Source organism: Drosophila mojavensis, unplaced genomic scaffold (genome assembly GCF_018153725.1).
Source record: "Drosophila mojavensis isolate 15081-1352.22 unplaced genomic scaffold, ASM1815372v1 contig_74, whole genome shotgun sequence".
Classification (NCBI taxonomy): Eukaryota; Metazoa; Arthropoda; class Insecta; order Diptera; family Drosophilidae; genus Drosophila; species Drosophila mojavensis.
Genome location: NW_025318899.1, coordinates 20,292,238 through 20,313,215, shown reverse-complemented (window position 1 = coordinate 20,313,215; position 20,978 = coordinate 20,292,238). Strand labels below are relative to the sequence as shown.

The window sequence follows — 20,978 nt, the reverse complement described above, 5'->3', positions numbered from 1 at the left end:
AACACTTTAAAGCGCGCCGCATACAGAAAAAGGCGAGAGCGCAAGAAAACGAAAGACAAAAAGAAAAGAAAATAAACAAAAACAATGAAATGCTGGTGTGTGTGTATGAGAGAGAGAGATAGATAGAGAAAGAGCGGGGGAGCAATATTTTCTTGTTTATTTGCACTAATTACTTAAACGGAAGAACAATAATAGTAATAAATGAAATTTTCAGTTAAACTACAGCAACAACAACAACAACAACAGGAAAAGCAGCAACAGTAGTCAGTGCGCAAGTGGATACCTCTCAATGGCCGCCACTACAACAACAACAACATTATTAGCAACAACCATCAATATAAGCAACAACAACAACAGCAACGGCAGCAGCAGCAATAATAGCAATAACCATAGCAATCCTAACAACATCCACAGCAACAACAACAACAACAACAATCATATTGTAACGGTACACACCGTTCTAAACACACCCACCTCCGCAGCAGCAGCAGTAGCGAGCTCTGCAGACGCGGCAACTGTTGCCGCTGCTAAGGACATGCTGCAGCTTCACCATGGCGCCGCTGCAGCGTTAAATAACAATAACAATACCAATACCAATAATAATACCAGCGCCGAATTGGCTAACAATAATCAAAATAGTAACAATAATAACAGCAACAACTTAGCAAACCACCCACCTGCCCATGAAGTCGTCTCCTTAAGCTCCTCTCCACCGGAGAATGCGTATGGTGTGCTGCGCTTCAACGAGGATCTGCTCCATATAACGGACGAGGTGACCGTCATTGGACGCAACTCATCCACATCGCTGGTGCACTTCAACGTAGCCGAGAACAATTTGGTCTCTCGGAAACATTTCCAGGTGCTCTACGATCCGGAGCGCCGCGCCTTCTTTGTGCAGTGCCTCAGCAAAAATGGCATATTCGTTGATGACTTTCTACAGCGACGCAATGTAGATCCACTGCGACTGCCCCAGCGGTAAATGCTTTAACTAAATGATCCATTAATTGCATCAATTCATTTTGCCTTTGCTTTGCAGTTGCTTCTTTCGATTTCCGAGCACCGAGATACGCATCGAGTTCGAGAGTTTCGTCTCGGCGCCGGTGGACATTGTCTCGGATGCGGCACCCGTGCTCAGCAGTCCGACAGTATCTGGGACAGCTGGTGCTCATGTTATTATAACGCCGCCTCCACGCGATGAGCTGCATTCGCTGCAGGCGTCGCATCATCACAGCCAACAGCAACAACCAGCGCATCACTTGCAGCAATCGCAGCAGCAGCAACAACCACAACAACAGTTGCCGCCACACCACCCACTCCCAAACACACCACACCACCCGCTTCACCACACATCCCTGCAGCAACAGCCGCAGCAGCAACGCCTGCCCGGAGCACCGCCCGCAGCATCACAGCTGTTAACCACCGGAGGCGATGGAGCTGCCATCTATGCACCGCTCAAAATTTCAATACCCAAAAAGGAGCAAAAGAGTCCCTACCTATCACCAACTGGTAAGAGCCACAAAAAAAAAGCAAATTCAAATTAGACTCAATTCCAATTAGACCGGCTCGAAACTTCAGCGTTTCAGTAGTCGACTACATCAGCTGTGCAAATAATAAATGTTAGTCAGAAATTCCACAGACTTGCGCTCAAATTTTCAAGCCGAAACACTTCTTGCGGGAGAGAAGTGATGACAATAGGCGCTCGCCATAAAGGCACTAAAGATCTCAAATAATCCAATACATAATTTGGAAGAATCAAATCAAACCTGATTATATTATTTTGTATAATTTGACGTAATTTGAAAATATAGATTAAAATTGCAAATTAACAAAGTGTAATTCCTAATTTGTGTAAGCGATATATTTGTGATAGTATATTCATTCTCATATGATAGTCTGAAATATACATATATATATTTATATATTTACCTTTCAATCGTACAGGTACAATAAGTGCTGCCAACAGTTGTCCTGCTAGTCCTCGCCAGGGTTTTCACCAGAATCAGACCAATAGTTACAACAATTATAGCAACAACAATACGGTAAATATTAAACAACTTTAATTCAATATATATTAAATAGTTGAATTGACATGTATACTAAATAGTTGAATTGACATTTACAGCAGGATCTATTCCAGACACCGTCGACAGCCAGCTACAATCATAATGAGAAGCCGCCGTATAGCTATGCTCAGCTGATTGTCCAAGCTATTTCTGCTGCACCGGACAAGCAGTTGACACTCTCTGGCATTTATTCGTTCATTGTCAAGCATTATCCCTACTATCGCAAGGAGACCAACAAGGGTTGGCAGAATTCCATACGTCATAATCTCAGTTTAAATAGGTTTGTCAACGATTAAGATGGAAGTCTGAAATTGAAGATGAAATCAAAAATTCTTCAATTGTAGGTATTTCATCAAGGTAGCGCGCTCGCAGGATGAGCCGGGAAAAGGCTCCTTCTGGCGCATCGATCCGGATAGCGGGGCCAAGCTGATCGATCACAGTTACAAGAAACGTCGCCAGCGCAGCAGTCAGGGCTTCCGTCCGCCCTATGGTATGCCACGGTCGGCGCCCGTCTCGCCCAGTCATATGGGTATGCCCGCTTATATATCATTTTAATTGACGTACATTAATAAACCACATTGGATTGCCTTACAGATAACTCACGCGAGAGCTCGCCATTGCAGGACATTGTGCTGCAGTCAGCTCCTGGCTCACCGGGCATGTCCCTCGAACAGCGCGCCGCCGATGCAGGTAAATAGAAGTATAGCCGGGACATGGCTAATTAAAAAAGTTAGGGTGTAGTCATATTTAAAAAACAAAAGAATGCTTCAAGCAAACAGTTGCTGATTTATAGACTACATAACTCAGATTTAGTTGCAATTGTTATTATATATAGGTATAATGCATTATTAGACAGACAACTACAGACAACTGTTAACCATTCGATTTGTACTCAATGCTGATTTACTATAGTAGTATATATTATTTGTGAGATATGAGTCAATGAATACATTAACGACAAATGTTTATCTGCTAGATAATAATATGCCTCTACTTTAGATAAATAATACCTGTTATTAAGTTGGTCCAAAAACCAATAAGCATTAACTGGTCTAAATTCTGTTAGGCAACACAAGTTTAATGACTTTCGTGTCATAAACCCTGCTGGACAGATTACTAAAATTATCTATATCATCTATATTTACAGAAATAATCTACAACTCTCAAACTGCGCACCAGCAACAACAACAACAGCAGCAGCAACAACAACAACAACAGCAGCAGCCGCAACAGACATTGGCGAATAATTCCAATCAATTCAAGTGGGTTTTTGCTTGCAGCTTATGTTAATATGAGTTCTCTATTTCTAATGCAATTGTTTATTTATATTTATTTTGCAGCAGCGGCAGCCCGTACTATGTAACCAATCAAAATGCCAGCGTCACTGTGCAGCAAGCGCATGTGGACGGCGGTGGTGGTGGTGGTGCCGGTGCCAGTGCCGGTGTCGGTGGTGTGGGCGCTTTGATTGCGCTCAAGCGAAATCACGTAATGGCCGTGTCGCATCCGGCGCAGCCAACGCAACTGCATCAGCAGCAGCAGCAACAGCATCCTGAGATTATTTACGAAGAGCTACCAACCGATTATAGCGGTCACATTGAGGCGGGCGAGGAGGAGTGTGTCACTGCCGATGCCACGGCGGCCAAGCGTCCCAAATACGTCTCCGAGGTACTCTGATGCGTACGCATGCAGAGCCAGAAACAAAACAAAGGCAAATAGTAGTTCGCAGAAGAAACCAGCGCAGCTGCTTAAGTTGCAAATGCAAATGCAAATGTGAATGCGAATGCGAATGCAACTGCGACGGCGAACAGATGATGAAACTCAGAAGAACCGTAAGGAAGCAAGCAAAATGCAACAACAAAGCCCACTTTAAAAAACAAATATATATATAAAGAAACAAAAAGAAGAAAAAAAGAAAAGGAAAAAGAAAAAGAAAGGAAATAGTATCTCCATCTTGTATATTGAATTTGCCAAACCCAAACAGCATTGCGAGACCCAGGCGGAAGCAAAGAGAAACAACAAAGCAAAATTAATACGGAAATGTTTATAAATATAACTGTGAGATTGTGTTTTAAGGTGTTGACCGTACAACGGTTAAACGGCGTGCAAAACACTATTCAAAAGAAAAGCCCAATATTTACGATTTAACCCTTAGCTCTGACGAATTCAATATGCTCGATGACGCTACTCTCTAAGTACATATAATAATATTAAGATTTAAATCGAAGTAATGCAAATAACACAAAACAAAAAAAACAAAAAAAAACAAAACAAAAAAAAAGAAAGAAAAATAATATATATAAATAATTATATACGATTGATTATTGTAATGATGTTTAAGATGTTATAGCTATGTCACCGAATTGAGAGAAAATAGGGGTTAAACCTAGCAACCAACCACACAAGTAACAAACAAGCAAACAAACAGGCGAATGAATATTATTACCTATCTACATACCTTTACCTATATCGATTAAAAGATATATATATCTATATATATATAACGTATATACAAAATATTAAACTAAACGAAATGATAAATATCTACAAATTTACGGATACAAATACAAATACATAATAATACATAAACCATCTAAGTATAAAAACAAATCTAAAAACAATTGCACTTTATTTCTTAATAATGAAGAAAATCCCATTTAAGTGTTTGGACAAATTGTGTATTAAAAAGAAAAAAGAAAATGTCAACATTTTGTTGTTTTATTTTCTAAGAACGTAAATGTTTAATATAAAATATAAGTTCTTCACCAATTTCGCGCTTTAATGCTTTTCAGCTTATCACCCAAGCTATAATTTACAGCGTGAAGATAATGCCTTGATAAGCTAGCGATAAACGATCCGTAGATTAGGTTAATGCTTCAATCAGTGTTTTGAATTTATTTAGATATTCACATTGCTCGATATTGACTTAGTAGAACATTTAAGCGACGTTTTGCGACGGCTTTGAATTTTTTACAATATTTCATACTTTGCATCTAGAGTCAGGCATTTCGATGCGCCAGAACTATTGTAGAACTCGTCTCCAGACATTTTAGTAAAACTGATATGTACAATCAGATGTTGAGCATATTTGTCTTTAATTAATCGACATTATTTTTCCTTCGATTTATATTTCGTTTCTACATTATTTGGCTCCAATTTCAATTTGATTGTTTCGTCGTTCTTTAATTTATTGTCGATTTCAGTCGTCGCCTGACTCGTTTTCATTCACAAAACCATCCAATTCCAAGAATTTGGCATGTGTATATGTATATTTAAATTGAATATTAATGTCAAAGGCAAAGATTTGAATATGATGCGCATCCAATTTAACAGGAAAATCAACAAAAAAAAAGGTGCTGGAAAACGATTACAAAAAATTCATCGAAAATAATTTCAATTACTAATTTAAAAGGATCTATTAGTTATTAACTTTTTCAGTGAACCAAACGGCATTTATTTAAAGAACGTTAATTGTTAAAAAAATGAAAGAAATAATTCTGTGGCTTTTATTATAAAACGTTATTCATATGGCATTGGTTTCTTTTTTAAGCCACTCCAAGGTGAAAGGATCATCGGATAAAAGTGGGGAGAGCGTGTCCCAAACCAATTTATGGTAATCGTTGAGCAGTTTGACTTCAATCTCGGTCAACAGTTCCTTGATAACCATTTTCGTCTGCTTTGGGCACATTGTGATGGTTTTGAACGTAAGAGCGCCACGATTGGAAAAATTATGGTTTAATTGTGCGGGCACAATTTGGACAATGTCCTCGATGCGTATGCCGAATTCCCCATCCTTATAGAATCCGGGCTCGTTAGAAATGAACATATTTTGCTGTAGTCCAGGATCGTCGGGCATTGGCCGGAATCCAACGCCCATCGGACCTTCGTGAACGTTCAAGAAATGCCCAATGCCGTGTCCAGTGCCATGTCCGTAGTCCAAGCCGATGTCCCAGAGAGATTTTCTAGCCAGCACATCCAGAACTTGGCCCTTTGTCTTTGTAGGAAACACTGTGGATCCGAATGTAAGCTGGCCCTTCAGTACACGTGTATAGGTCTCCTTTTGGAATTCGGTGGGAGTGCCAAAGTGAAAAGTTCTGGTCACATCAGTCGTGCCATCCAGATATTGAGCGCCCGAATCGCATAGATAGACTTCCTGGTCGTTGATGGGTCGATTTGTCTCCTGTGCTGGATGATAGTGAATGACCGAACCGTTAGGACCCGACGAGCTTATCGTTGTGAAGCTCAGACCCATGTAATTGTCCTTAGTCTGGCGAAACTCTTCCAATTTATCCGCACCAGAGATTTCATCGACTGCCTCGCCCCGTTCCACAGCTGCTTCCAGCCAAGCGAAATACTGGCACAATGCAACGCCATCTCGAATATGACTATTCACAAAGCCTTCGATCTCTCGATCATTTTTAATCGCTTTGAATAAGGCAATTGGTGTGATATCTTGATGTCGCGCTGATTTCGGTACTAGACAATTCAGATACAGACTGCTCGTGGGCGATATCCATACTTTATCGTTCACGTCACATGTCATTTGACGTACTCCATCACCGATCGACTCATAGGGACAGATTGATATTTTGACCCCATTTTGCTGAAGATGATGTTCAAAGTTAACTGGAAGTTTTGACGAATCAATATACAAAACAATATCATTGTGTGTTACGATCATAAATGCAAAGAATACTGGATTATAGGCAATATCCGAGCCGCGCATATTTAAGAACCAGGCAATCTCATCCAGAGCGCTAACGATTAAGGCATTCGAATTCTGTTGCTTCATTTGCTCGCGAGTCCGTTCCCATTTCTCTGCGATGGTTTCGCCGGCAAAATTCAAATCTAATGTTATCAAAGTGTTAGAGGGACGCGGCGGCTGATCATCACCCCAAACCTGATCGATTAGGTTTTCTTCGATGCCCACCAAAGTGCAATCGGATGCATTCAAATCCTTCTCAATCGTTTTCGCAGCGCGAAATGAGAATAAGCGCGGATCAACGCCAACGGCGCTGCCTTTGGGCAAATTCTTTCCCAGCCATGTACCAATCGATGGCGTTGCTGCCAGTCCATCCTTGACCAGCGTCCAGTTAGCATCCAGCTCATTCTCCGCCTGTTGATAATACCGACCGTCCGTCCACAATAACGCATTGTCGTTCGTTATAACCGCTGTGCCGGCGGACCCAGTGAATCCGCTTATAAATGCTCGTCTCTCATCGTGCGCACATTGATATTCGCTCTGGTGTGCATCATCCGATGGTACCACATAGGCACTGATTCCAGTTCCTTCCGGAGTGGTAGCACTTTGCATCAGCTCCCGCAGCTTTGCCAATTTTTCGGTTGTTGCTTTCATTTTCGTACCTCCACTTGCACTGAGTACGCTCGCTACACGTACAGTCAAATATGTAGTCGTCAGATGAGCTATCGCTGTTGTAAATTGCCTAATCATAAGTTGTATTATCAAAGCTCTTTCTAACTTCGCAGTTGCGGTTACTTAGTAATTTCTGCTTTTTCTTTTTCTTTTTCTCTCTCTCTCTCTCTTTCCAGCTGGCTTTTCTTCTTATTTAGTGTTGAAAAACATCAACACAAAATACAAATCCTATCGATAAATACTGCAGGCTGTTATTTATGAATAGACTTGCTCGTTATAACCACTGTCTTTGGTCAGTGTTATAACTGATTATATTTTTTAGATACTTGTATTACTCTTTTTTATATTATTTTTACTATTTATAAATTATTATTATACATTATCACAATTATAATACTTTACTATATTTGATGTCTTACTAATTTTAATTGTTTTATTATTATTACATATTTTTAATGTTTTTATTTTAAAATTTTGTATATATACATATATAATATATTGAATCCCTTTGTAAAAAAAACTCCTAATCGACTCCTAATAGACACATTGGGCTATTTTATTTAAGTACATTTTATTTTATATTTTTTTAGCTGAGTCTGGTTTTTATAGAGTTAAGCTACTTTAATACAATTTAGGGAAACCGGGAAATTAATAGGTTTTCAAACTGTGCTGTATTAAAATGTTTCGAAAAATACCAGATTGACAAAGAAATGATCAGCGATAGTGACGAAACGAATAGTGAGCTAAGGAAGTCAATGCAAATCCAAGGGATACAAGGGAGCTTAGTAAAAGCGGAATTTTATATTAACACTAGAAATGAGGCGAAGACAAGTATGTGAAAATATTTCTTTGCTCTTGGCTCTAAAGCAATAGAAATCACAAACAAATTTTACTTTTTTATTATTTAAAGTTTATTAGGTAAATGCTTTTATGCCCTTTTGTTCATATAAAAAATTGAGCATAAAATATATTGTAGTATTTTAATAACCATTTCGGCATCCGTTTACGTATTCTGAATTTGATTTTTTAAATATATTGTTAAGAGTTTCAAATTTAAACTGATATGTAAATAAACTGGATTTTCCAGGACCTTGATAAAAGTCATACCCAGTCATTTTTGAGTAATCTATAGATTCTAGTATAGATTTGATGAATTCTTCTTTTGGCTTTGGGTCGATCTTGTTTTTTAACATTTTATTCTCGTTTTCCACATTCGCTTCATTAAAATCTGATTTGTTTTCCTTTTGAGAAGCATCCTCATTTGAGTCATTATCCATAGGATTTGATTGTTTTAATACAATTTTGTGACAATCCTTTGTCGCATTTTTATCATTAAGATTTGTTTTATTGTTGGCATCATGTGGCTCTTCTTTTAAGTTAATATAATCTAGAAAACCATTGATTTCCAGGTATTTTTCAATTGCTCGAAACTTTGACATTACCCGTTCATTCTTAGCTACGGTGGCCATATATTCCTTGAAAATATCAGAGCCTAGTAGAAAAACTCGGTTATTTATCTTCTGATTTGAGCGATTTAAACAGGAAGTAACTGTTTGAAGAAGAGTCTTGTCGTCGAGGTTGAAAGCGAATTCAAAAATCTCAACAAGTTCTTCGCCTTTCATGGCACGGGTACGATCGATCAACAACTTCAAACAATCGTTGCTTATTGAAGGTACAAGAAATTTGTTACCGAATAGGTATAGATCCATTAACGTTGCATTGTCATGTTCATTCAGTTTGACGGTGTTGTAGGAGTAAATATATTGACGAAATATTTCAAAAGTCTCTGGCGTTACATCGTCTAAGAATATGTCACCAGAAATTGATTCCTTGCACTCAATCAACATCATGCGCTTAAAGACATCTGAGGCACATGCCAGAATTAGCTTGTGACACTTGAATATTTTGGATCCTACTAAAATGCGACAGTCAGAAAACTCTGTATCCATACCACTAAGAGCAGGTGCGAACCTTTAGTCAAAAAAAAAATGTATTGTTTAATCTTCGAAAAAAAAAATACCAGTATTTAAATACTTACCATCTATCCATGTTTACAGCTGAAATATTATAGTAAAAATAACACATATTAGCGAATGAATTACTCAAAGTGACCTTGTTACATGGGGAATACCCAATTTTAAAAGACACACTATTACGTAATCGTAGGGAATACCCATAAAGTATGCGTGCTTGCAAACACACATACATACGTACATACATACATACATATGTACATCGACACATTAATTCATTTATTCGTATACCACTGATAAATGACTTAGTACATCCACTATCCATCCGAACATATAGGCATACATATTTCGTATCCGTAAATATAAACACAATTAACTTACCTGAGAATTCAATTGCGCCACCGATTTTAAAAATTCAAATTACGTATATACACTAAAGGCGTGATAAATTCTGGTGTAGCCAAAATTTTTGAGCGAGCTTCTGGAAGCGATATCGATAGATTATTGTTTGTGAATGATCCACGTTCAAAGACTTCCTGTTGCTCAGCTGACAGCTGTAAACCGATTTGTTGATGTATGTATACACAATAATGTAAACAGCAAATATGAATGCACTAATAAAAAGCAGTCAATATTTGAAGTTTTATTACAATAATAATAATGAATACCTTTGATAATGGTGGAAGTTTCAAATTTATTTTTATCGATACATAATCGATAGCCTTTTATTCTCGCCATCTGGCCATTTGGTTTCTTGCTGTGCGATTGACAAGTTTTGTTCGGGACATTCGTAATTAAATTATCTACATTTAATTTTATAATCTATAAAATATCCTAAAATGGTGGCTAAAGCTGTATGCGTTATCAATGGTGATGCCAAGGGCACCGTTTTCTTTGAACAGGAGGTAAACATTTTTGTTTTTTTCTTTAAAGAAACCCAATAGACGACTGAAAATTACGAAGGTCAATTAACCGGCCGCACCGCGCCTCTCCTAACTAACACAACAATGTGTTTAATATACATACACTCGCACTCGCACACATACATACATGTGCATAGAAATTCGCTGTGAAGCTACTTGAATTTCAATTGCATGAAATTTGTGCAGTGTCATTTAACAAATGCGTTATTATATAAGCACAACACTGCGCACATGTGTATGTAAGGGATGCACAAGTATGTGGGATGAGTTTAATTCTCCTATCTTAGCTATGTTGCTATAACACTTCCCCTCACTTCATTTTTCAATTATATTGCATGCTAATACTCGGTATACATTTTACATTATGTTATCACCTAACTTACATACATATGTATACATATGTATGTATTGTTGCATTTGGTATGATAGCACTGGTGGCTTACATATTCAATGATGTTACGCGCTGTTAAGCCCTGAAATGCTTTATCGCCGTGATTAAGCACATTTTAGTGGTGTTTATCAGCTGGCATGGAATCACTATCATTGTTTCTACTTTGTATAACACTTCTCATCTGTTTTTGATCTACGTTTAACAGGCGGACGGCTGCCCGGTGAAAGTTACAGGAGAAGTTACTGGCTTGGCGAAGGGTCAGCATGGCTTCCATGTGCACGAGTTTGGCGACAACACGAACGGCTGCATGTCCTCAGGACCGCATTTCAATCCATTCCAGAAGGAACATGGCGCTCCGACTGACGAGAATCGTCATTTAGGTGATCTGGGCAATATTGTAGCCACCGGCGACGGACCCACTCCAGTCGACATATGCGATTGCAAAATCACGTTGTTTGGAGCCAATAGCATTATCGGACGCACTGTTGTGGTACATGCTGATGCTGACGACTTAGGCAAAGGTGGTCATGAGCTGAGCAAGACAACTGGCAACGCTGGCGCTCGCATCGGTTGCGGCGTAATTGGAATTGCCAAAATCTAAGAAAATATAAAGCATCTGAATTCAATACTTATATAAATATACATATATGCTTATATGAAATTTAGTCTTACGAATGGAACATATTACTGGTTTAAACGGGCGTTAAATGAGATTTTCTTTAATCTGGTAGTTACTAAATATCACATTTGAAGATAATAAATGGGGTTATCAGATCAAATTTCATTGTTTTTCTTTGTCATCTGTAACCGTTTGTAAGAATCGAATCGAATCACCATTAACAGGCGTTTGAGAACTGCAACAAGTTTACGCACTAGTATGAACATTTTATTGGTTTAAAATTTGTCGTAAACAATATATAAATTAGTAATATTTACAATACATGACATATTTCAATTAGTTTGACCTATGGCATGACTATAAAACAATATCAACGAGTTTAGAACAAGAGATGATTTCTAGATTACCAAATAGTTCGTTTTGGTGGTACAGAAAATTTTGTTAAGTGCGTCCATTTAGGTCTTGTTGAAATATGATTGATAGACAATACCCAACGATGAAGTTGCAAAGAGCGTGAAGTAGCTCCACCAGGTGGCAAATCCCAGAAAGCCTTTATACACTTCTGTGGAGAACACCTGAAACAGTTCAAATATCTTGAGTAAAAATGAACTAAAATATGGGTTGAATGCTTTTACATTTTTCAAACTAGCGAACGAAGCCTGTAATGACTGAGCAGATTCCATAATATTAAATTCGGTTTCAACATTGCTCTCAGCAGGGATCGGTGCCAGTTCCGCATCAGCGGCACATTCGTGCTGCAGGACAACCGATTCCTTGAAGATTCCCGTCCAGCTAAAGCCGCCAAGACTCTTGTACATTAGCGTCAGATAGAGGCACAGAATTAAAGGCGCAGCAAACTGCAGCGTCACAACACACAGATAGTAGAATATTGACGAGATCTATGTAAAGAGCAGCAAATTGTTAGTGAAATCTGAATTGATTAGTAAGTGATCAGTTTAAGATTGCCTTCTTTTGAAACTCGACATTGGTGATGCGTCCAGCCTCCTTACGAAGATCGACAATTTTGTCATAGGCCAAGTTGAGATAAGATTGCAAATAGATGGGCATCAGTGCAAAGCGCATAACAACCACAAAGATGACCAGCAGGAGGCGTAATGTTTCGAAAACATGAGGCTTGAGTCTAGAAAACACAAAATCTATAATACAATACTTGACAATCAATTGCCAACGGCTTTCTCACTTACAGTGGATGTTGCATGCCTTCGAAGACACGCACTGTCAGGTAGTCCCGACTGATGGGTCTTATCCACAATATGACTAGTATGAAGGGCAACACAAAGCTCACGTTGAGCGTAATTTGTAGAAGGCGATTGCCCCTACAATATTTTAAGGAATCCCAATGCATTTTGGCCATACGCAAGCCCGGAAATGTGAACAAGGAGCCCAGAAGGCCGCAGCTCAAGGCGACAAAGAACTTAACAACAATCTTCGAGGCTGGTCCACTGTAACGACAAATATATTTGTGAATAGAAATAACGTAATATACATATATGAAATTGAACTCACGATGACGGTAGACCCTGCTCGGTGAGGAACTTTGATGCGCTGGCATTGAAACTTGTATATGCATCCTCTAGACCTGTTTCTAGGATACGCTCATCAATGATGAGAACGATCATGGCAATTAGTAAATAGACCAGGCAGGCGACTATCACCATGGAGCGCTCCCCAATTGATTCCTCACTTTGGAAGTACATCACAGTGAGGGAGGAAAGCAGCTTGATGGCAAAAAATATGACCAAGAGACACCAAACCATGCTAAGATTGATCTCCTGCTTCAGCGGGTAGAAGTAGTGGAAGAGCTCTGAGATGACATACACAATGCCAGCATATACGCTGAAGTCCAACAGCCATTGGTATTCAGTGAAGTAGCGCAAATGTATAACATCACGTTCCACCACTGGCAATGTCTCCAGCTCGATCTCGATGCTGCGTGGTATGTGAAACTGCTGCGAGGAGGCGCCGTTGCTCAGTCCATTCTGGTGCTTAAGCTTACCCTTGCCACCACGTTCTTTCGGCACGCCGGCCTTGGTGCGCAGTTCATCGTCCGTAGGATGTAGATAACGGAATAGCCCGGTCCGGCAGAGTATCCACTTGGCAAAGGAATAGTGGGGGCTCAGCTTCTGAATAACGCTGACCATAACCAACGTTATAACCAATTGGGCACCAAGTATGGCCTAAAATTACATTTTTATTTCATTAGAATTCACAACGACCAACATTTCTGTCATCTATAACTATTTTTGGGTCAATTCTATTTTTGGTCAATTATTATGCACATTCCATTTTTCCGGGCATAACGAACCGACATTGGCAATTTTTGCTTACCATGATTCTGTGTTACGATGTGTTAAATATCGTGTGTAGGTTGGGTCATGAAGCAATGTGTGTTAATTGATGCTTTAATTAATTCATGTTTCCTAATTAAAAGAAGTAAATGAGAATCTGCATTAGTTGTAAAGAAACACTCGGAACTATTTGGATTGAACGACTCACATCAAATGAACTTATTGCCATCATAGCTAATTCGTTGAGCTAGAACTGCTTGCTTTCACAGAACAAGTATTAATAGCAATTGCTGATGCTATCGATATTCGTCAAATACGTATCGATATACCAACATTGCTTAGGCAGCCCTGGTTTATGCACGTTTTTAAATGCCGGCACAAAACAAAAGTGGAGATTAAAAGAGAAAAGTAATGTTTATGAATGCAAATTTGTTCGAGCCGGGCAAATCAAAGTCCGAGCGCAGTTTTATACAGAGTGCAGTAAAGCAGAATACACGCTTTGATGGCCGCAAAGCAAACGAATTCCGAGATGTGAAATTAACCTTCGGTTCGGATTGGGGCACAGTGGCGGTGTCCATGGGTGATACAAAGGTACTGGCACAAGTCAGCTGCGACATTGGGACACCGTCCAGTGCGCGAGCCAACGAGGGGACACTGTATCTGAACGTGGACATCAAGGGTGTGGCATTTCTCGATGAAATTCAGTCGACCCACGATCAACGCTTCTTAACACTTAACTCGTTGCTGGAGCGCACATTTAGGAGCTCTCGTTGTCTAGATCTTGAGTCCCTGTGCATCGCTGTCGAGCAGCATGTATGGTGTGTGCGCGTTGACATTAATGTGTTGAACCATGATGGAAATTTATATGGTGTGTAAAAGTGTATGAGAGGATATCAATTTTACCAAAAGGTTTTTCTTACAGATGCAAGTACGATTGCTGCGCTTGCAGCACTAATGCACTTCCGTCGACCGGAAGTCTCTTATGCTGAAGAGAAAATTCACACGTTTAGCGAAAGGGAGCGCGAATTGATGCCTCTGCTGTTTCTGCACTATCCTGTAAGCGTAACATATTGTCTGTACAAAAGTAGTTCAAATCCATTGGTCGACCCAACTCTGTTGGAAGAGAATGCCGCAGACTCGATCATTGTATTGAGCTTTAACTCGTACCAAGAGCTATGTACACTCAATGCTGGCGGTACCGCCCCGACCAACGTACGCACCATCATGCAATGTGCACGCAGCGCAGCGAATCGTTCGAAAGCCCTGGTCCAATTTATACGCAAGGCATTGGAGCTGGATGCGGAGCGTCGATTACAGCCCAATCGAGTGGTCGGCTTGGTGGATCTCTTAAGCGATACTGCGCCCCTGTTGAGTTTTAAGCATTTAATGGCGGAGAACGTGCGGCAGGAGGTTGTACAGAAGAAGATTAGTGACAAGCCCATTCCGTCAACGGAAACAGTTGGCGATGAACAGTTGCCTGCGGACACAAAAATAGATGGTAAGAGTATTAGGGAGTATTCGTGAAGACGTCATTAAAATTATGTATTTACCTATGTCAGAAGCGCCTATGGATGAAACCACCTGGCTGTCGGTGGAGCAAAACACGTGGATAGAACAACAAGTGAAAAATGTGCAGCAAAGCTTGAAAGAGTCAACGCAGGTGGCAGGCAAAACAAGCAAGTCCAAGCCCAATCGGAGTAAAAATAAGGCTAGCAAGAAGCCAGCAATAAGGAAACAAGGTATATGGAGTTTGTATTATATGATCATGATCAGTTAGAAAACATTTAGAGCAAATATATTTGTAATTTTCAGATCAAAGCGATTCGGAGGAGGAAGTTACACAAATCCTATAAGAAACGAGTCTTGCTCATCACCTAAATACAATCTATATGTTATATTTTTACAAATATATATATGTGTACATAACATGTATGTAGTTTTTAAGTGAAATATATGCTTAGGGCGAAATTTGGTATAGGTATAACTCTAAAGAATTAATTTTATATATAAGTAACTATCATAATCTCCAATAGCGAAAAAGTTAAGTTCTTGAAGGCGTCCGTTGGATGACATCGACAATGTATGCAGCATATCTGCATGAATATTTGAGTTGGGCTGGGATACCTTCAATTTTTTTACTCAAACGTAGTGCTCGTAAAATCAATATTAATTTAATTGCCATGAAGCTATACAAATTAAACAAAAATAGTTAACAAAATTGAATTATGCACTTCTAGCAGTTTTTCAACTTTTGTGATTTCACTGTTTGTGGTCACTGTGTGAACATATCATAAAACAATTTTTATTTACTGAATATGTATAATACGAAAAGTCTTTATACATAGTATTTAATAATAATCAGCTTACAAGTATGCAGTGTTTTTATTTGTTTATTTATTTTGACTGTAAATGCTTGGAGGTCAAGCCTTCCTTCTTCCAGTTTCCTTTCAAAATTTGCTAACATAAAATTAAATTTCTTGTGTAAAAAAGAACAAAAATATGGAAAAATCAAAGCAATGCCTTGTACCCAAGATCCTCGATATGGGCCAATGGGATTCAAATAAAATTAAACACTACAGTTCGCTGCCACGTATTCAGAAGCAGTTGCGCAGAGGAAACTGGGCGTACATACAGGAACATCCCGAGGTATAACTAGATGAGCCATTTTTGTGATTTAGTACAAATAATATAAGTTAAATGTTTTTATCAGATACGTGCCATTATACGTGTGATTTTGCAACATGTAATTAACGAAAATCCCGAAAATGTCAGAGAGTGTGTAGGTGAATTTTTCAACTGCCGTCGCACACGATTGCTGGTGCCCATGGTGAGTTGAGTTCAGATAAAACCTTTGGCCCGCCCTAAATAAAAATAAAATTCCATTTAGATAAACACTCAATTAAAGTACGTTAAGGAGCAGCTAAAACGCGGACGTTGGAGCAAATTTGATGCGGAAACATTGTTCATGGAGAGTCCATCCACACATTCGCTATTGTCCACAGCGTCCACAGATTTCAACGTTCATCCCGTACTCACCTACGCACTGGTGTTCAAAAAACCCGATGAGTGCGGCATAGACAAGCCTCCTTACTAACTACTAATCCAACATTTACTGGACATAATGATATGCTTTTTGTTGCAGCTCTGAAATAAAATTAATTTATGAAGGCCTATCAGATAATGTATATTCTTTGTTGAATGTTATACATATTTATTTATATGACTAGTGCTAGCCTCAGAAATAAAAAATTATAGATTCCCTTTTATACTTACATTCCATATATGTTTGTACATATGTATGTTAACAAGTTTGAGTCCTTTGGAATGTGCCTGTGTATGCAGCCTATGGTAGAGTTAACATGCCCAGCACTTTGATTTAACATTTCTGCATGCAAGCACTGTGCTATTCTTGAAACCTATGTTAAATAAATACATTCACAGCTTTGCTATTTGTAATCTTGGCTTTGTTGGCTTACTCTTTTATGTGTACAGTCTATGTTTTGTTTAACATTGGCATGTTGTGTGTCTGTTAAGCAACATTGACTGCACAATTGAGTCAACATTTGCTGCGATCAGTTTATTTGTGGCAGCTGTGGCGGTTGCATCTTTGAAAATCGTGTGAAATTCGCCTATTTCATATAGTTTCGAATGGTTCAATGACTATATTTGATTCTCATTCTGGCAACGTGATTATAAACAGCAGACGCAGTGGAGCTGCAAAAAGAGAAAACACTCGAATTCCTGCGAATTTTGACATTCGTTCTTTTGTTTTTAATCATATCCCTTTATCTATATCGTTTTGCATTTTAAGCCAACAACTGCTCTAGAGTTTGTTGTTCCTATTATTTATTTTTTTTTGGGTAAGTTTCTAAGCGATTTTTCGATTGTGTAATATATTACCTTGATTTAAATATCATTTTAAATTTTCTTTACGCTCTCCTTTCTCTCTCTTCCTCTCACTCTCGCTCTCTGGGCTGGCCGACCTTGACGACTCGTCGTCTACTTTGTGGGTTTTGTGGTCTAATTAAAGACACAGCAAATATGCCCAAATTACCAGCAGTTGGCATTGATCTTGGTACAACATATTCGTGTGTCGGGGTCTTTCAGCATGGCAAAGTGGAGATCATTGCCAACGATCAGGGCAATAGGACCACGCCCAGCTACGTCGCCTTTACGGAGTCGGAGCGTCTCATTGGTGACGCGGCCAAAAACCAGGTGGCCATGAATCCAAATAACACAATCTTTGGTGAGTCCCACTTATTGCTAATCACTTGATGACCTAAATCATGAATGAAAAACACGCGCAAGCTAAGGCTCTTTTATTTTGTTGAGGATTTTATTTTGAGACTTGTACATACATACACATATGTTATATATGTGTATATATAATATATATGTATATTATATATATATATATATATCGCATGGTTAGTTCTTGGCTGCTCTTGCATACAGCCAGCTAAAAGTATTTGCCCAAAATGTATTTTTGCACTTTTCACTCGACCTCCTCCGCGTCGTGCTCTCCCTTTCATTCTTCTAATGAGTCGCATTCACTTGTTGTGTCAGTTCACTCGTTGCATGCCACCGCCCGCTGCCAAAATGTTTATTAGCATAATCTGTGTCAGCGCATTTCATGGTTCCACCTCAACTGTGAGCCAATACGAAAATGTTTACAAATAGATTATTTACATGACAATATTTACAAATTGACTTTGCTCTGGCGGCATATTAGCTTTTAACTAGGCCAACATATGTCTGAAGAACTCAAGAGAGCAATAGATTATCTCTATTGATTTACTTGGACCTTTAGCTTCTTTATTGGGTGAAAATAGACTGAGATGGAAGCCAAATGGAATATCTTAGCAATTATATTCTTCCAAATAGAATTGGTATTCAAAATTCCATTCTCTTTTCTTACAGCTATGTATATTCCTTTATTTATATGCATTTCCTACTCTCATTTGATTTCCATAATCTCAGATTATGATATATATATAATAATTGAATTATAATGTCTGGCATCCTTTTGCTTCGTAGAATCATGAATGAATGAATCACAATCTTGATTCTCATTGCTTTCTATCCAAACTTTCTCTTCCACTTTCTTTCTCTCCCTGTTGTGTTAAGCATTATTTAGTTTGAATTAAAACTCGATGCGTTTGCAGCTCTACAAGAAGAGCTCTCTTCCATTAGATTTTGTGCGGGTCTAATGCCACATGTTTGACATGTTTTCTTTTTTTGTACTTTCATTTCAGTCTCAGAGTCCACATAAATCTGCCTTGCCCCGCAAACCCGCCTAGCCTAAGCCTAGACCTGCGCCTAGTTACGATACACAATACGCTTAGTACAATTTGTAAAAAATAAAAACAAGCCCCGTCCTCAGATATTCTGTTCGTTAGTTAATAAAGATAAAGAAACGAAAAGCCCCAAAATTGAGATGTGTGTCCACTTATTACTCTGCCTGGGACTCTCTTACAGATGCCAAGCGGCTGATTGGACGTAAATTCGACGACCCAACGGTGCAGAGCGACATGAAGCATTGGCCCTTTGAGGTCGTCTCGGACAATGGCAGGCCCCGCATCCGGGTGGAGTACAAGGGAGAGAAGAAGAGCTTCTATCCGGAGGAGGTGTCCTCCATGGTGCTAACAAAGATGAGGGAGACCGCCGAGGCGTATCTGGGTGGTACGCTTACCGATGCCGTTATCACTGTGCCCGCCTACTTCAATGATTCGCAGAGGCAGGCCACCAAGGATGCGGGCGTCATAGCCGGACTCAATGTGCTGCGCATCATCAATGAGCCAACGGCGGCGGCCATTGCCTACGGCCTGGACAAACAGGGCGGCAGTGAACGGAATGTGCTGATCTTTGATCTGGGCGGCGGCACCTTCGATGTCTCCGTGCTGACCATCGAGGATGGCATCTTTGAGGTGAAGGCCACGGCAGGCGACACCCATTTGGGTGGCGAGGACATCGACAATCGCATGGTCAATCATTTCATGCAGGAGTTTCAGCGCAAGCACAAGCGAGATCTGAGCCAGAATAAGCGCGCTCTGCGACGCCTGCGCACGGCTTGTGAGCGGGCCAAGCGCACGCTCTCCTCCTCCACGCAAGCCAACATCGAGATCGACTCGCTCTTTGAGGGCATTGACTTTTACACGTCTTTGACGCGAGCTCGCTTCGAGGAGCTGAACGGAGATCTGTTCCGGAGCACCATGGAGCCGGTGGCCAAGGCGCTGCGGGATGCCAAAATGGACAAGGGTCAGATACATGACATAGTCCTGGTGGGTGGCTCCACTCGGATACCCAAGGTGCAGCGCCTGCTGCAGGACTTCTTCAATGGCAAAGAGCTGAACAAGTCCATCAATCCGGACGAGGCTGTGGCCTATGGGGCTGCCGTTCAAGCGGCCATACTGCACGGCGACACATCCGCCGCTGTGCAAGATCTGCTGCTGCTCGACGTGACTCCACTCTCGCTGGGCATCGAGACGGCGGGCGGGGTGATGACGCCGCTGATCAAGCGCAACTCCACCATACCCACCAAGCAGACGCAGACGTTCACCACCTACGCGGACAATCAGCCGGGCGTCCTGATACAGGTGTACGAGGGCGAGCGCGCCATGACCAAGGACAATAATATTCTCGGCAAGTTCGAGCTATCGTCCATACCGCCTGCACCGCGTGGCGTGCCCCAAATCGAGGTGACCTTCGACATCGATGCCAATGGCATACTCAATGTGAGTGCAGCCGAGAAGTCCACGGGCAAGGCGAATCGCATAACCATTACGAATGACAAGGGTCGGCTCTCCAAGGAGGATATCGAGCGTATGGTCAATGAGGCAGAATCGTATCGCCAGGCAGACGATGAGCAGCGCCAGCGCATTGATGCCAAAAACCAGCTGGAGTCCTACTGCTTCCACATTCGATCCACGCTGGATGATGAGCAACTGCGCAGCCGCATTAGCGATACGGACCGCCAGACGATTGTCCAGAAGTGCGATGAGACCATCAGCTGGCTGGATGCCAACCAGCTGGCCGAGAGGCAAGAGTTCGAGCACAAGCAACAGGAGCTGGAGCGCATCTGCAATCCCATTATGACCAGGCTCTATCAGAGCGCGGGCATGCAGCCGCCCCCTGCTCAAGCCTCTGGCGGCGGTGGGAGTGGCGCCGGCGGACTAGGCGGCGGGCCAACCATCGAAGAAGTCGACTAAGCTATCCCTTAGCATACTTTCAAGCGCCTCTCAGCTTGTTGCAATCTGTTTGTTACCCCTAGCTAAATTATAGAGTATTTCAATAAATTTTCGATGCGCAACGAAATATATTTTTAAATCA

General features: G+C 40.5%; 8 protein-coding genes across 11 annotated transcripts; 5 read left to right on the top strand and 3 right to left on the bottom strand.

Annotated features, from left to right (window-relative positions):
- The first annotated feature begins 74 nt into the window (after nucleotides 1-74).
- On the top strand, nucleotides 75-4,766 carry LOC6583105 (myb-like protein I). 2 transcript variants are annotated; one of them, XM_044009755.1, is made up of 9 exons: nucleotides 75-95; nucleotides 215-975; nucleotides 1,037-1,506; nucleotides 1,942-2,039; nucleotides 2,126-2,343; nucleotides 2,408-2,592; nucleotides 2,658-2,753; nucleotides 3,211-3,325; nucleotides 3,404-4,766. In XM_044009755.1, exons 1-9 carry the CDS (start codon nucleotides 90-92, stop codon nucleotides 3,735-3,737), a joined length of 2,283 nt encoding a protein of 760 aa, XP_043865690.1. In that variant the 5' UTR covers nucleotides 75-89; the 3' UTR covers nucleotides 3,738-4,766. The 2 variants fall into 2 exon arrangements, with proteins under 2 accessions (XP_043865690.1, XP_043865689.1); XM_044009754.1 differs by having other exon boundaries at nucleotides 2,123-2,343.
- Nucleotides 4,767-5,485: 719 nt separating this feature from the next.
- LOC6583104 (xaa-Pro aminopeptidase ApepP) lies at nucleotides 5,486-7,607 on the bottom strand. Its single transcript, XM_002008746.4, has one exon. It carries the CDS (start codon nucleotides 7,510-7,512, stop codon nucleotides 5,584-5,586), a length of 1,929 nt encoding a protein of 642 aa, XP_002008782.2. The 5' UTR covers nucleotides 7,513-7,607; the 3' UTR covers nucleotides 5,486-5,583.
- A 718-nt stretch (nucleotides 7,608-8,325) lies between these two features.
- LOC26527298 (kelch-like protein 40b) lies at nucleotides 8,326-10,015 on the bottom strand. Of its 2 annotated transcripts, XM_044010399.1 has the most exons (4): nucleotides 9,789-10,015; nucleotides 9,473-9,491; nucleotides 9,125-9,405; nucleotides 8,326-8,926 (listed from the first exon to the last, which is right to left on the bottom strand). In XM_044010399.1, exons 2-4 carry the CDS (start codon nucleotides 9,481-9,483, stop codon nucleotides 8,415-8,417), a joined length of 804 nt encoding a protein of 267 aa, XP_043866334.1. In that variant the 5' UTR covers nucleotides 9,484-9,491; nucleotides 9,789-10,015; the 3' UTR covers nucleotides 8,326-8,414. The 2 variants fall into 2 exon arrangements, with proteins under 2 accessions (XP_043866334.1, XP_032587773.1); XM_032731882.2 differs by having other exon boundaries at nucleotides 8,329-9,405; nucleotides 9,789-10,008.
- A 132-nt stretch (nucleotides 10,016-10,147) lies between these two features.
- On the top strand, nucleotides 10,148-11,500 carry LOC6583103 (superoxide dismutase [Cu-Zn]). Its single transcript, XM_002008745.4, has 2 exons — nucleotides 10,148-10,312; nucleotides 10,927-11,500. The coding sequence occupies exons 1-2, from the start codon at nucleotides 10,247-10,249 to the stop codon at nucleotides 11,320-11,322; spliced, it is 462 nt and encodes a 153-aa protein (XP_002008781.1). The 5' UTR covers nucleotides 10,148-10,246; the 3' UTR covers nucleotides 11,323-11,500.
- Nucleotides 11,501-11,585: 85 nt separating this feature from the next.
- On the bottom strand, nucleotides 11,586-13,876 carry LOC6583102 (transmembrane protein 161B). The gene is made up of 7 exons (XM_015162738.3): nucleotides 13,858-13,876; nucleotides 13,690-13,781; nucleotides 12,868-13,538; nucleotides 12,546-12,803; nucleotides 12,307-12,481; nucleotides 11,976-12,239; nucleotides 11,586-11,915 (listed from the first exon to the last, which is right to left on the bottom strand). The coding sequence occupies exons 2-7, from the start codon at nucleotides 13,690-13,692 to the stop codon at nucleotides 11,796-11,798; spliced, it is 1,491 nt and encodes a 496-aa protein (XP_015018224.1). The 5' UTR covers nucleotides 13,693-13,781; nucleotides 13,858-13,876; the 3' UTR covers nucleotides 11,586-11,795.
- A 103-nt stretch (nucleotides 13,877-13,979) lies between these two features.
- On the top strand, nucleotides 13,980-15,630 carry LOC6583101 (exosome complex component RRP45). 2 transcript variants are annotated; one of them, XM_015162737.3, is made up of 4 exons: nucleotides 13,980-14,517; nucleotides 14,572-15,147; nucleotides 15,212-15,388; nucleotides 15,462-15,630. In XM_015162737.3, the coding sequence occupies exons 1-4, from the start codon at nucleotides 14,061-14,063 to the stop codon at nucleotides 15,500-15,502; spliced, it is 1,251 nt and encodes a 416-aa protein (XP_015018223.1). In that variant the 5' UTR covers nucleotides 13,980-14,060; the 3' UTR covers nucleotides 15,503-15,630. The 2 variants fall into 2 exon arrangements, with proteins under 2 accessions (XP_015018223.1, XP_002008779.1); XM_002008743.4 differs by having other exon boundaries at nucleotides 13,981-14,517; nucleotides 15,209-15,388.
- A 407-nt stretch (nucleotides 15,631-16,037) lies between these two features.
- Nucleotides 16,038-16,822, top strand: LOC6583100. The gene is made up of 3 exons (XM_002008742.4): nucleotides 16,038-16,295; nucleotides 16,360-16,476; nucleotides 16,537-16,822. Exons 1-3 carry the CDS (start codon nucleotides 16,149-16,151, stop codon nucleotides 16,741-16,743), a joined length of 471 nt encoding a protein of 156 aa, XP_002008778.1. The 5' UTR covers nucleotides 16,038-16,148; the 3' UTR covers nucleotides 16,744-16,822.
- A 391-nt stretch (nucleotides 16,823-17,213) lies between these two features.
- Nucleotides 17,214-20,963, top strand: LOC6583099 (heat shock 70 kDa protein cognate 1). Its single transcript, XM_002008741.4, has 3 exons — nucleotides 17,214-17,509; nucleotides 17,680-17,895; nucleotides 19,128-20,963. Exons 2-3 carry the CDS (start codon nucleotides 17,691-17,693, stop codon nucleotides 20,855-20,857), a joined length of 1,935 nt encoding a protein of 644 aa, XP_002008777.1. The 5' UTR covers nucleotides 17,214-17,509; nucleotides 17,680-17,690; the 3' UTR covers nucleotides 20,858-20,963.
- Nucleotides 20,964-20,978: the final 15 nt, after the last annotated feature.